Source organism: Sphaeramia orbicularis, chromosome 18, assembly GCF_902148855.1.
Source record: "Sphaeramia orbicularis chromosome 18, fSphaOr1.1, whole genome shotgun sequence".
Lineage (NCBI taxonomy): Eukaryota > Metazoa > Chordata > Actinopteri > Kurtiformes > Apogonidae > Sphaeramia > Sphaeramia orbicularis.
In genome coordinates, this window is record NC_043974.1 from 18762154 (window position 1) to 18778389 (window position 16236).

The following is a 16236-nucleotide window of genomic DNA, read 5'->3' on the forward strand; positions in this document are numbered from 1 at the left end:
TTTAATTCACAGTTTTCTTAAACAAAAAGTTTTTTTTTTTTTTGGCATGTTGTCTCCGTGAAGTGAGTAATAACTGAGAAAACATCAGATTAGCTGCATTAAAATGTTTTTATTTCATAGTTTTCACTCAGTATATCACTTTCTGTTATTGCATTTTAAAGGCATGTTTCTTTGCTTCAAAAATTAAACATTAAACGCATGGTGTCCAGCTGAGTGGACAGTTTTGTAACTCCATAAAATTCATTTTTAAAAAAATCAATCACATTGGTTTTTTCATGTCTAAAGAGGAATAAAAACACTCAGGAAAAAAAATCTTGACTAAGGTTCTCATAATTCATGCATCAAATGGTTCAATTAATGATATATTACGCTAAATTTTTTTTTAAAAAAAATCACTTTTTCTTCAGTTTTCTCTGTCCTGACATTAAAACTGTAATAGCTTTAATGAACATCTGCATGGTCAGTAAATAGGAAAATCACTGAAAAATGCAAAACTCCGAGGATGTCATCATAATAAACAGTGGTAAATCACTCACACCATTCACCGCAAAAATAGTCTCTAGGTTTTAAGGGTTAAGTCCTAATTAACCCTTTCATGCATGAATTATGAAAGCCCTAATCAAGATTTTTTTTTTTTTCCTGAGTGTTTCTATTCCTCTTTAGGCATTAAAAAACAATGCAATTGAAACATTTTTTATGAACCTATTTTGCATGGAGTTGCAAAAATGTCTACCTAGTTGGACACCATGCATTTAATTTTTGAAGCAAAGAAAAATGTGTTTACTGATATATTGTGTGAAATCTATGAAATAAAAACATTTTTAATGCTGCTAATCTGATGTTTTCTCACAATTTAACACACTCTAATACTAGTCCTTTCTCATTTCATGGAGACATGATGCAAAAAAAAAGAAGAAAAAAAAACAAAACCTTTTTGTTAAAAAACAAAAAAACTGTTAAGTACAGTCTAATAACAATAACAAGCAATTGATTTACACTCAAACATATTACTGCAGATTAAGTTTACCAAGAACAGCACAGTTACACTAATGGTATGAATTACAGTGTATAGGATGATGCATAAGTGTCCACTGTGTTGGCTGATATGGAACTAAAACAACAAAATCCATGAATATACAAGAGAACAGCTGGAGAATAGCTGTCCACTGTAGTGACCACTATGCATGAAAGGGTTAAAGAATTTTGCTTGTATATGAAGCCTATGAAGTGTAGGATGCGGTGTATTCGTATTACAGGGCTGCGTATGGTTTTTCCGACGGTCCTTGAAAGCCTCATAGCTATCCATGCAGGCAGTTCTAGGAGGAGGAGGAGGAGGAGGAGAAAGAGCAGGAGAAAAAGTTTGAAAGGAAAAGAGAGGCGTCTCAGTGGCCCGGCTCGGTGGAAGGGGGTTGTGTAGGCGCAACAAAACAGCGCAAAGCCCGTGTGTTTGTGGATTTTACTGCTGCCGGGGAGCCGCTGGGCAACGCACCGGCCTCCTGTGCGTCTTAGGGTGGGTTGGATGAGTTTGACTTCACGATGAGGAGCGACCCTCTTCTGTTCACTTCCAGCAGGGGTGAGTGGACCAACCTGGACGAAAAAAGAAAAAAAAAAAAACTGCACCGTGGAAACCGTGTCACGGGTTTCCACTGAACTGTTTGTGTCATTACATCCATTTAATGCGCAAAATAAACACATGGGAGGCGTTTACGGCACCGGTTCTTTTCAGTTTCTACTGTGTTTTATGGGCTGCATTTGGTTTTAGTCATTTCTATTGCCCCACAGTTATTGCATAAACCAGTCTCTGCATTGACTCATATACAATCTAATGTCGTATCTAGTGACATTTACATTGTGATGTCTGATTATTTTTGCTTTATTTACGCTATTTCTGTTATTTTAATGCATTATCAACGTGAACGCGCGCATGTAATTCTCCTTGTCGGTTACGCGCACATCCAGAAGACCCCCAGAAAACATTTAGTGACCCATCTGTCTTTAGAGAAGCAGTTTTGTCGTTTTATCCTGTAGACTTTTAGAGAACCAGAGGTGTTTGTTTCTGTCCTTAGAGATAATTTTGCAGAAGTTTTCCTTCTTTTTCATAAAGGAGAGACAAGAAGGTGGAGATGCAGAGACTGTGGACAGACACTTGGCTCCTGACATTGTCATTAGGGTTGTGGTCTGTTTGTCAAGTGTCTATGGAGTTATGAACTTCGTGCCAAACTCTGCTTGATCATCTTGCAGTTTAATATGGCTTTATGAAATGCAAAAATGCATGAGTAGTAAATGAGAAGGTAAGGCTTTAATGAGCTGAGTGTCTCCAGTGAAGCACTTTAGTTAATTACACTCAAACATTTTGGCTTAGTTTGGTTAGTCATTGCCTCTGCTCACCACGGTAATTTGGACAAACCAGTGCAGGATTAACCTCAGAGCTTTATCAGCTTGAATAAGATGAGCTGACCTACGTTATGCACAAAATGTAGGTCACATTGAACAATAACTGTAGTAACATTGGTGTCAGAAAACCTCACAGAGAGCAGGTTTTTCCTTTTTACCTTCAGTCACAAGGTAAATCCTTTATTTTAGGTTTTGCATTCAAGCTGAGATCATGCAGCGACTAACTCCAAAGCCTGTGGTGTACACTGAAAGTAAATCTTTTAGCCATCATTTCAACTTTTAGACAATTGTAAATCATGTAAGTCATTTCTTCTTTTATTTGCACTCTGGTTTTACAAACAAGTCTGTTGTTCATTACCTCATGTTGCTAGACAACGGATCCAGACACACACCAACAACAAATAATTTGCAGGATACTCTATTGAAATATATTACAGGGGATATGCAAGGTTGAGCAGCGTTGCAGTAAATAATGCTGTTAAAACTTTTTACTGGACAGTTTTGGCTGACCTGTATAAACATGTGGGTTTGTCATTGCCCCCGAATGGCTTAGATTTGAAGAGATACGTCCCATTGTGGACATTGCACCTCTGACACAATTTTATATTTACTAGACTCAGGTTTCCGGGTGGAATAAAAACAGTTACCGCCCAGTCAGATTTTACACAGTGCAGGTTAACGTTGGGGTAACTCCACACTGCTGCCAGAGGTTTCCTAACATGGTCCTGGAATGACAACACAAGTGCTCCATATCTCTGATTTCTCCTGCTTGAGGCAATGAATGGAGTCGCACAATAACAGGACCTCTGGTGGCAGCTGCAGGGTATCAGGTGGCCTCTCGGCTCGCCTCTGCTTCAGCATTTGGTGAAGTTCTGACAGACATTTGTTGTGTAAGCTGTTGTAATGGTACACAAAAAAGAAGCAGATCATGTTTTTGATTTGGTTTGGACAAGGGGTTAACTAAAAAATCAGTATGCAGGTATGAAACAGATGGTAGACCAGTTCTCTAATGAGCATTTTAATCAGGATTGTGCTTTTTGGGAGGTACTAATTCATGCTTTACTCTTTGTATATGGTTGGTTTGGTGAAGTTTCCTTGTAATAATGTAAGATACACAAGAATAATATAGCATTTATCATGAGTCGCTTTTCCATTGGACAGCTGCGCAAAACTTTACCGATATTTACTAAATGTTAAAAAAACAGAAGTGCGTAATGTCAGTTTTTCCATTAAATCACAAATGCAATGATTTGTTTATTTATTATCGCGAGATAACACGAGAAGTCATTCCATAAACATGGCAACGAACGTAAATATGGTGTTGATTTACAGATATATTCATTATTGTTATATATTACCCCTCTATCTCGTACTAAATTAAAAAATAATCGGGTTTCCTGGTGTGTCCACACATACTGCGACATGTTTCATCTTATTCTTCTTCGCTTGTTGTAACGTACGTCAACATCGTTTTTTTGATTCACCTGACTCTAGTTGCGAAAAAAGATCTTTCCATTGCAGTTTTGCGTGATATACCATTTGCACTATGCCTGAAAAAAACACTTCTTGCCAGTGCAAAAACTTGGCGAAATTGTCGTGTTTTTTCATTAGGTAAATTTTTATGCACAAGTTATATTTGCACAATTTGAGGGTCAATGGAAAAGCAACTATTGTTAAGATGAACAGTCAAAGATTTTCTTGTAGAAAATAAATATCACTGATCAACCATACTCGCTGACTACTTCCTTAGAAGTAGATAATGCTACTAATTGTTTGCGGTTTGTGAAATAGATGGCACTGGAAGCTTAAGGACATGATGAACAGTTGAAACTTCCCATGTTTCCCATTAATTATACAGACTGTGGTGGTCTGCCATAGTCTATTTAGCCCTGCCTTAGTCTCACAACAAAGCAAAATATTGTGGCCTGTGGTGACTCACTCTTAACAACAACAGAAGTTGAGTGACTCCCCACAGAGCTTTAATTCTTTACAGTTTGCAGTGCATCACTTCATTCACACCCTGTATGTGCTAACGAATGACATAGATTGACTATTACGACATAACACACAAGAGAAAAAGACAAAGAGGTCAATAGAGAATCTACAGGAACTTGGGACAGAAGTTGAAAAACACAAGAAAGTTTAACACAGACTTAAGTTAACTCTCTTTGACTGGATTAGAAATCTGGGAGCTGTTGAATTTAATATCAATTTCAGTAATTAATAAATGTGGAACTAAACATCAAACTAGACATTTTTCCAGCTTCTGTTTTTCTATAAAGTCTGTAAATTCAGTTCAGATGCCTAATATTAGTTGTTGGCCACTGTTGGAGCCAAAATTGACCAATTTCAATAGTCTATAAAACATCCTATTAAATTCATTTTCATGACTTTAGTGTCAGCAAAGTATGTTGCACAAACTCCTACAGGTCGACTAAATGACATTAGCGCTACAAACAACCCATGATGATCATAAATGACAGATTCAGGTGATTCCTTGAACTGATAAATGGTAGTTTTTGTGACTTCTGTGTTCATTGATAGGACAGTGTCTTCCTTTTGCCTCCAGCTGATGGTTGACTGGAGCTGCCTTGGCATCATCATGGACCCCTTTCAGCAGGTCTTCACTCAAGGGCTCTCCCACTAACGGGGTACCATGTTTTGGGGGCAAAAATGCACAAGTGTTAAAGTGTTTATGACTATTTAATATTGCTGCTTTCCTCACGGAAACCCTGACTCGACGCACAATTAACTGAGGTGTGTGTGATGTGGGCAGAACGGCTACATGGTGTCACAGTTCTAGACCACTTGGCCCATTTGGTTCTGCTTTAGAGCAGGGGATGGCTTTTTCCTCTCTGCCACATTCAGGACTTCCATTTGGCCCAATAATGATTGAAGTTTAAAAGCTTTCATGTGTCAAATGCCCAAGACGCCCCTCCCTTTTTGTGGTGGGGGAAGACGAATCCCAGTAGTGCAGAGTAGAGATGCAGTGAAATGAGTTTGTAATCTCTGCCTCCTTGCCTCCAAAGCCGGCCTGTCAGTAAGCTGGCATGCGGGAACATGCGGGAGACTTTAATTTCAGACTAATCATAGCCCTCCCAGCCTTCCCTCTGTGTCAATATCCATCTGGAAAAACACAGATTGGGATTTTGGCCCCAAGCTTAAGTCCAATTCATAAGACCCTAATGCATGCCAAATAGTACAGTTTCATATGGCTTAATGCAACTGGCCACTGGCCCACTTACTTAACATCATCAACTAGGCATTTACCTCTGGACTGCAGCCTCAAATGTAAAACTAACAGATGAAATGGTCCTATTTAGTCTTGGCATTATTGGTTATCTTGGTAATTTGGACCCATTAAGAGGGGCTCATTTCTGATGAGCCTCACCAGGCATCTTTAATAGGCTTATTGTTGTAATGGGATGAGCCTGTTAGCTTGTTATCCTGCCCGTCTGCCTTGGACAAAGCTTTCAGGATTACAACCCTAAAGCTGCATTGGTGGTATGCCATGACGGTGGCGTGTGGTGGAGCTAAAGTAGTGAGGAGGGGTGTATGTGGAGTGTGTGGGGGGTTCACAGCATGAGGCCTGGTAGATTAGAGAGGGTCTTCTTTAGACTAAACAACAATAACAAAGCAACGTTTGAGGAATCGGTTTGGACAAATGGCTGCACTCACAAGCCAGTAATATGTTTGCATGTGTATTTCCATATGCTTATGTGACTTTTTGTGTTATGTGGTATTTTGAGTCTGCCTGTGTAGGCACTGTTTTTCCACAGATGCTTGCATGCACATGGATGCCTATAAGGGTGTGTCTGGTGTTTGGCTGGTGCATGTTGGTTTGGGAAGTGTTGCCAGGTTTTGATAGCGGTCGATTGATTAAATAGGCTTGGAGCTGAAAGAAATCTTCAAGAATCTACAAATAAAAGCTACTGAGATGACAACAGAAGATAATGCATTCAGTTATTTAATACCAGTGGACTCCTAGACACAGACCCAAACACTATGATATGACAGTGGATCCGGATCATTTGGAAAATATGGATGAAATGAACTTGATGTAGATATTTTTAGGCTGGATGACAACCCACAAAACATATTTTCTGCAACATAGTTTGCACGTGGCAAGCACCTTTAATACAGAGGTTTCCCTTTGTATTTTTTTTGTTTTTTTTTTTTAAATTTTGGCCAATTAATCTGCTTTTTCCTGCTCCAACCTATCACTATTATATTGGTCTTTAGAATTCCACTAGGGTTTGATCTCTGAAAGGACGTTGCACAAAATATTGGAGATTTTTCTGTAGTTTTGAGAGGTGTATGTTTTCATTTCTTTATGAACCAGTGGTGAGCTGCAGCCACTCATGCAACTTTACAGAAGAAATGCAACATCAAACTACTTGGATAGACATTGTTTTGAATCAGATTTTGCCTGGTTTGCTTTTTTTCCTTTTACGTCATCTTTAGTCATCGTTGCTGGGGCTTTGCATATTGAGTATTGATGCATTTTACCTCCATTATACAAGGACTTACCTACAGTTCGAGCAGGCTGTAGCTACTTTGTACTGATTAGAAAATGAAATGCCATATGATTACAGGTTCTGCAAAGACATTTGTGCAACAAACTCAGGACATTAAGTTGTTTTTTTGGATTGTTGGATAACAGTAATGCATACATCTGCATGGGTGCTGGATGTTGTTAGACGTTTCGACAATCGCTGGAGGCATACTGAAGTATTTTATAAGGGAATTTTCAGCTGTAGGAGCAGATCTGCATCATAACTTAGTGTTGTTTCCAGTGCCTTGCCTCTGTCTGGGCAGAGATATGTGTCTCACTGGGGAAATAAACGATCCCATGATGGCTCTGTACATAACCTCACTAATCAGAAAGTTCTGTACAATGTGACACTAATTTCTCACACCCAGGCAGCTACCATTCCCTTCCAATCAAGGAGGCCACATGTCTTTTATTCCCACCAAATGCTTGAAGCCCAGAGCTGGAACTTCTCTACCATTCCTTCACCATATCTCCCCCTTCTTGGTTTGTGGTTTTTAGCCGTGCAGCCTCTAATTATCATTTTAAAAGAGATACCAAATGGAGCATCAGTCTCTTGCTTTTTTGGACAAACCCTCTTCCCCCCCCAATATATTTCTTCTTTCCTCATATCTTCTGTAAACCACCATCAGCTCTGCCCTAGCCTTCCATCTCCCCCTCGTCTCCTTCAGATCAGGCTTTTACAGATGTCTGCTTGCGGTCAGGGAAACATCTGCTCGTACGGTAAACCACCTGTACTGTTCGATAGCAATCAGCCCCGCTCTGTGATGTTCGCCTGGCATGTCCAATGGAACGAAGAAAACACACAAACCTCATAATTACAGACCTGAGGAATAGAGAGCGAGACAGCTTGTCTTTCATCATAAACTAATGCAGCATCGCCTCTCCTCTGATCTGTTCATAACTCTCCCTCTCGCTTGGTGTTCATCCAAGTCCAACCTTTACAAACCTTCTATGAGACATTTATGACTGGTAATACTTCATGACGTTTACAGCTTCGCACCAGCAGCGCAAACGAAAATCTGGCAGTATGTACGACTTTTGACACAGTAGAAGACAAATAAACATACAGACGAGGGGATGAGAGGGGGTTACACTGAGAAACAAGTATGTCAGATAGTTTATCATGTGCTTGTTCTGTATGTTGGCACTGAAATGTGGTGCAGTTTTCACTCCTTAAGATGTTTTTGTTTAGCTTTAAAGAGAGTGTTTACATGTAGGGGTGTGTCATTGGCAAGAATCTGGCAATACGATACAAATCACAATACTAGGATCACAATACGATATATCACAATATGTCATGATACTTAAAAAGGTAATTTTTTGTTTCTTTCTTTTTTTTAAAATGATTATTTCCTTGAAGAATTGAATTACACCAGAAATATGCACAAATACTACACAGATTTTTATCTGATCACAACAGGATCAAATGCTATATCACAAAATGTTCCTGTGTTAAAACTTAAATTATGCTTTACTGACATTACAGTTTAAGATCCTGCTCAAATGTTCATATTCTATTAGTTCATAACTAACATCATAACATTATTTTTGTGCAATCCCAACAAAGGAACTAACATTATTTAATAAAACAGTGTTAAATAATAATAAATAAAATATAAGCAAAAAAGAAAAACAAAAGTGAACCTCAACAATATTTGCATTTGAATAAATACCTAAAAATATTGATACAGTACTTTTTAATATCGATACAGTATTGTGAAATGAAATATCGTGATATATTGCAGAACCGATATTTTCTTACACCCCTATTTACATGGAGTTTGTTTTTTGTGCATCAAATGAATGATGCATTTCAGTTTACTTATCCTGTAGTCCAAATCCTAAATATGCAGTATTCACCTCCTATACCTGTATTACAATACTATATTTTCTTTGAAAACAGAATTTCTACACCAAAAAGTCACAAAGATTAATCTTGTATAGCTGTACATCAAAATGTTGAAAAAAAACCAAAAAAACAAAAACTGACTATAATGCATCCCATGGTGTTTCCTTTATTCCTTATTGTGTTGTCATCTATACATGCTATCATCTATCATGTCATTATGGTGAAATTATCTCAGTGAGTGCCTTCCAGTAATGCTGCCGTGTTTTGGTGGCTCACTGGAGGCAGTAACCATGACAATGCCAGACCATAAACCAACCTCAATTAACAACAACCACAGTCTTACTGTAACACTCAACCCACATTGCAGTTAAGTTCCCCCGGACCACAGAGTGTGCACACCAATGATGATTTGGCGTTTGGCTCATTAAGTCAGTCATTCCTTTCATGCATCTGCTGGATTTCAGCCCATGGGTGGGGTTATCTACCTGGAGATTCTACCTTACATACTCAGCAGGTGCAGACATTAGAAACTGAACAGATATTGTTTGAAAAAAGTGTTTTGAAAGCACAGCTAGATGCAGCAGACATCTTTGAATTTGTTGTGATCAATACATTACAGATGCTGATGTTATTTACCTCTTTTAATCCTCAAACACCTTAACAGCTGCCTTCCACCTAAAGCATCTACTGATATAAAACACACAGTAACTGTTGATCCACTGATCCTATAAATGCATTGAAATTATTTTAGGAAAATTTAGTTTCTCAGCTTTTCATGGTCATTAGAGTTGACCCATTTGGACCTTCAGAGGCTCCGTAGTGAATGTGGAAACACCTTCCTCTTCTGCTATGTTGATTCAAAAATAAATCCCATGTAGTTTGATTGTAGCCCCTTGTTTTTATGTTCAATTAATGATATGTTTTGCTGAAAAAGTCCCTTTTGCTTCAGTTTTCTCAGTTAAGATATAATAACCTTATGCCGCGTTTCCACTACGTGGAACCGGCTCGACTCGGCTCGACTCGACTGGGTACCAGGTCCTATTTCTGGAGACCATTTCCATTACAGGATATTACCGACTTAGGAGTACCTGGACGTCATAGCGATGCAGCGTGTTACTTCCGTGTCGTCTGCTCAGAGAGTTGCTGATAAACTCGCTCGTTGCGTGTTGTCTCGTCAAGCTCATGCTAAATTTTTACATCCGAAGCTCCTCGACAAACCATGGTGTAGTTTTGTGGGCTGTCATCATGTGGATTAACCTACCGCTATATTTTCTGTAAACTTCCACATCTGTTTTTTGTAAAACGGTGGGTCACAGAGACGACCGTCTGACCAATCAGTGGTCTGCAGTGTTTACACGTCACATTTTAGTATCTGGTCCCCAGTCCTGGAACCTCGGCGGAGGTGATACCAAAAACTAGTACCGGGTACCAGATTCCAGGTCCTTTTTCGTAATGGAAACACAAATAGGCCGAGTCGAGTCAAGTCGAGCCGATACCATGTAGTGGAAATGAGGCAATAGGATTTACTCTGAGCCTTTATTAACATCTGTATGATCAGTAAATTAAATATAGGAAAATACCTGATTTTCACTGAAAAAGATGATATAATAAATGGTGATAAATCACTTCAGAAATGTAACATGTATAGAAAAATTCATTTGTAGGTCATCACAAAAATAGGGTTAATATCCTCTAGGCTAATTATTATGAGACTGGTTTCATGAACAGGTCAGTGTACAAAGACTGAATCTTGTACATAGTGAAAACTTTATTAAAACATGTCTTTTTTGTCTGTTTTTATGAATATACAGTACTTGCTGGTGTTGGTATTAAACCAGTGGTTGTTTTTGCTTTCACTCCCATTATGTACAGTTGAATGGCATTATCAGTGCATGTGTTTTTTGCGAGAGTCAAAGTATACACATTAAGCTTCTGAGTAACACCTTTAATTAACATGCCACTTGTGCTGTTCTGCTAAACATTATATTTAGGACATTTTTAATGAAGGCTTTTGATGGTTTGTCTGAAGGTTGGTTTTCTTGGAGTCAGTGATCTTTGTGTGACCTACACCTGAGCAGTATATAATAACATAACGTGTGCCTATTTGAACACCGTCAGCCTTCAATCCACGCTAAAGTTTTTGCACATACAGACAGATGGATGGATGATGTACTGGACGCCCCACCCACCCCCCACCGCTCACGGACCTCAATCCAGTAGACCTCAGTACATAATTCTACAAGTAATATGATGGACCCGTACCCTATGTGAAGGACGTGTCGGTAAAGCTGTGAGAACGTGAAAGTGAACTCCCCTCACCTTATCATTGACTTAATGCTCCGCAAAAAAATGTCCGACGGGGGGGGGCCGTTGTGTACATTTCAGTGTAACACAAAACAATGGATTAGCCAATAGCAGAAGTATCATTCATATGAAACCAAATTATGATCAGAAAACAGCTAAGGTGAGACAAAATTCATAATTATTACTTCATCATGCAACCTTTGTTTTGTTCTTTGCCTGTTCACGGTCATAGAGTTTTAGTGGTAAAGCAATAATACTTGTACTGTTGGATCTGCTTAGTGTTAGCTTAGTGCTGCAAATTTTTATGAAATTATTCATAACATGCTGGTCTTGGAATGTTAGCTTGTTTTGATATTTGCCCATTTAAGCGCTTGTTCTTCAGATTGTGTCCTGTTTTCTGAAAATAGTTTTTGCTGAGCTTTTAGCTGACGTTCTTCTGGTTAAATGGATGTATGGGATGTGTATATTGCTACTTCATCGCGTAGTCTTACCATGGAAACGCAGACGAAACTGCGCATACCTTTACTGGGTGTTGAAGAGACACTGGAGCCAGATGGTGTACCTTCATGTCCTTGTTTACTTTTGATGCAAATTTTTTTATGCATGTTGTGTCAAGATTAGGGATATAACGATATGAAAATTTCATGTTATTGTGACCAAAATTATCACGGTTATCATTATTATCACGAAATGTGCTCAAAATGTTCAAAAAGTACTTATACACACACTGAAATAATTTAATCAAGTTGTATTTTGAAAAAACAAATAAAATAACAGGCAAAATGTACTTTCTGTTGCAGAAACATTCAAATATTAACATGTAAAGATCAAACAAACAAATGTGCTTTAAAGATGGTACCTTATGGCCACTGTTTGACCATTTTCCATATCAAGTTTGAGTTGAAAGTGCAGTGATCAAACATGGCTATCATGAAAATTAGAATTTAAATGGTTAATACTAACCATCGGGAATTTTATCGCGGTTTATCGTTATAGCAGTAATCATTACATCCCTAGTCAAAATTCACGTAAATATCACTTTTAGCAAAGGATCATGCTACTGCTTTTGGTTTTATATTTGAACTATCATTTGGAAGTATGAGAAATAATACAATGCTAATAATACATCAGAACAGATCATTGTTCAAAGAGTTCATTAGCCAGTCTGTTTGTAGTTTCTCACCATGCAGGACTGAGGAACAAATGTTCACTTTTGGCATTATAAGTTAGCAGTCCCAGCCAGGGCTCAGAAACCTTTATGATGTTTGTAAACCTTCACTTAACGCAAACACACTAAGAGCCCATGATGATTTACAAGAGTGGCGTGGCTTTATGACAATGATGGTTTGTAATTAAGAGTGAGTCGGACGTGTTTTCTCAAGGGAAAAACCAACATTTTAACTTGGTGTTTTAGTGCGACTGGGTTCACTTTAATGGTGGGTGAGTGAATAGCCACTGATATTTGATGCTCAACTGATGATGCAAAGCTATGTATGTGTGGGGGGGCAGATCCTGACCTGAAAGCTTGTCAAATGCCCAGACTAAACACATCCCCGAAGTGTTAAAGACGCTGTTAGTAACAAGAAACAGACACCTGAAACCTCTCACACACACACAAACACACACACACCTACCACTTCTGTCAGGTTCCTGTCAGTCACGACAGTTGTATTCTGGGAAGACGGCCCTCCTGTCTTTAACACAGCTAAGCATTTTTGCACTGACAAGTTTGCAACGAATGGAGCCGCAGGGTCTCAAGTTCTTGGCGAGACCTAAACATGACCCTGTTCGCTGCACAAACACACCTCACCCAGGAAAACCCCCTTTGTTCTGAGCTCTGGGAAGTGTGAATACCTCGCAGTGCAAACATCCCTCGAACGTGTCTAGGTGTTTTTAGTGGGTTTGTGTTTTTGTGTATGGGTGGACAGATTAATAGGCTTAGTTGGAAACAGCTCCTATCATTTGTCATGCAAGCCTTGTGTTGACACAGCAAATGTGGTTAGTAGCAAATTATACAGCTTGGAATTGGTTTCAAGGAAATAGACTTGAGAATATATGAAAATGCTGAATGTATTTATTTAAAAAAAATGCATTTGTATTATGCACAGTGTTCAGTAAATGCAGAAATAAGTGTAGAAGTTGTAGTGGGACCGTGGGTAGAGATAAAACAAGAAAAAACAAATTGGAGAAGGACTGAAGAAAATGGATGTTGAGGTAAGAGCTGAATGACAGGCACTGAAAATGAGACAAAGATAGGTTGTGAAGAAAGGGCGTGGGTGATTTGTTTGCACTAGGAGGCATTTTTCTGCTCACCCTCAGGCCTTGTTTGAGGGTGGTCCCTCTCGCTCCCTGCCACCTCATTTTCCCTCGTCGTCTTTGGTGATCTGGAGAGCTCCCATCAGGTTTTTTAATGACACATACACACACACACTGTTCATTTTTTGACCACCCCCGTGCTGGTAAAGTATTGCCCAGGTTGCACAAAGCTCTATGAAACAGTAAATGGAGCAGTAAAGAGTGCTTGGCTGTTCTGGCTGGAATATAAAAACAAGCAGGGCATAGAGGAAAGGATCCAGGCTGTTAGTATGGAGCTGAAGTGTCCTCTGCTTTGAGTACAGAATGACAGCGTTGTGTTTGACAGATTACTGCATCTGTCAGTCTGTGAAGGTGAAGGAGTGAGTTCTGTTGAAGTTTAGTGTTGCAGATGATTACTTCTGTCATTACCTCTGGTTAGTGCTGACAGATCATTTTCTTCCACTATCATCACATCATCAAAATGCATGATAAACACATAACAAAAATCTACCTGTTAATAAGAAAAATAATTTTATTCGGCCAGTCAGATGTGGCTCTAGATACATGAGTCTACCCATTACCTACCGCAGTGTTCACGTATCACAATTCCAATATTGAACGATATTATGGTCCATTTTCCTCATGTTGTGTAGAATTACTCGACTCGTCTTGTCATTTTTAGTACTAGTATTTAAGAACGGTTGGGCAATGCTAAAGAAAATGTTGATTCTAGTACAGATACTTCGATAACAGTTAGTAGTTAGGTTTTTTTCGCTACAGTGTTCATTTTGACTAAAAGAATATCACAAATCTGTCTTACCTGTCAGTTTCACTATATTTTTATCCACTGTAAGCAGGTTCATCACCTGAAACTGAATTTATCACAGTGTTATTTAACCGTTTTATTTCTACTCTTTAGTTTTATGTTTCATACTCTGGCATTTTTCCACTCAAAGCAGTTTTAGAACAAGACTTTTATCATTTTCAAACACTTGTAGTTATCTGTTAATAGTGTATTAATAAGTAAAGTGTGTATGTGCACACTGACAGAACAATATATACAGCTTAATTTATTCAACTATGCTATCTATACTTTTTAATCCACTATTAAAAAGTTTGAGCAACAGCATAAAGTTTACATGGAACACTCAATCATGTTTGTAGCATTAATGTTGCTAAGCTAGTGATTGTATTTAAGTTAGGTTAGCAGCGATTCTTTGAAAGTGTTTTAGTCCACTTTAAGGATCAGGTATGTGTAACGTGTTTTCCTTCAACTGAGTACATGCAGTTTGAGTGGTTGCACATATGCTTTGGCAAAGCAATGCTTCAGAATACAGTAATGGAGTTTGTTTATATTGCAAAGTGTGAAAAATTATGAACCTGTGATGGGACAAATTATACAATGACGTCTGCTGCATAAATGGGTAAATGTGTGACTTGTGAAATCAGACATCCTCACTTTTATCAGATAGTCGTGCAGTCATGTTGCATATTCATCACTGAGGCACAGGTCAGAGTTATTCTTCAGATATTAGGAATTTTTATACATACATACATATATATATATATACATATATATATATATATATATATATATATATATGTGTGTGTGTGTGTGTGTGTGTGTATATATGTGTGTGTGTGTGTATATATGTGTGTGTATATGTGTGTGTATATAAATATATATATGTGTGTGTGTATACATATATATATATATATATATATATATATGTATATATATATATATATATATATATATATATATATGTATAAAATTTTTTCATTTGGAAAGATACCCTACAATTTCAACAATGCATGAAATTTGATATACATATACAACACATATTCTGTGTTTAGAAAAAAAAAAATAATACAACTCTTCTTAAAATAAGTCTTCCCTTTTTTTTTTTTTTGTCATATTTTCTTAAATAACATACATTCGAACACATTTTCCCCCTTATTTTCACTATTCTTTTTTCAAAATCCACACAAGTTTCAACTCCATTACATTCAACCAGTACAAATATAACTTGTCACTTCCAGTTAAGTTAAATCTGGCCTCAGTAGTGTGATATATACAATCTATTTTTACCACATTTTCATAAATTTATCCTGCTTTACTTTTAATGAAAAGGACAGTTTCTAGATATTGGGATTTTTGATACTTACTTTAACACTGTGGTAATGTGACCAGTACAATAAAAGTGTTTATTACCCTGCTGTACATTACATAACCAAAAACATGTATAAAAATCCAGAATATACAGATGTAGTATGTCTGAGAGTAGTAGGTACAAATGTGGGTGTGAATCTGCTTCTGTAACAGCTTATTCTTTTCTTGGGATGTTTGTTGTCAGATTTTGGAAGCGGGCCGCAGAGATTTCCTCCCATTCTGCCTCCTGAGCATTAGCGATGTTATGTGATAAGATCTGGCTCACAATGCAGGTTATTATTGTGTTGAGTTAAGGACTGGCCGAGCATTTCTTTACCGTCATGTTGACGCTCTTGACTTAACTCTTGACAAATAGTTGGAAGCACTAGTGCATGTTCTGACAGTATGTGGGCACATATGTTTTGTCTTATGTCTAACCAGATAGTCTATTTTGGTGAGAATATATTCCGTATAGTCTGTAATATTATGTTTTTGAATTGGATAAATGGTTTTCCAATGATACATGTTCAGTTTCTAATTTATTCTCTATCAAACAGCAGTTTTCTATTACTGCAGGCACTGAAGTTGTGGTTGGGACTCTTTCAAGTACCTATGTTTGACTTCATCTTTATGCATCTCAGCCTCTTTTTCCTCTTGATTTCTCCTTTTACTCTTCATTTCCTGAAC

The 16236-nt window shown here is 37.9% G+C and overlaps 1 protein-coding gene across 2 annotated transcripts in view; it reads left to right on the forward strand.

Moving 5' to 3' along the window:
* Positions 1-1360: 1360 nt before the first annotated feature.
* afap1 (actin filament associated protein 1) overlaps positions 1361-16236 on the forward strand; it is an 83613-nt gene continuing 68737 nt past the window's right edge. The window contains exon 1 of one of the 2 annotated variants that reach the window (XM_030162531.1): positions 1361-1573. In XM_030162531.1, the coding sequence (XP_030018391.1) occupies positions 1537-1573 (37 nt within the window). In that variant the 5' untranslated portion in view covers positions 1361-1536. The remainder of the gene's footprint in view (positions 1574-16236) is intronic. The other variant, XM_030162533.1, reaches the window with a different exon arrangement.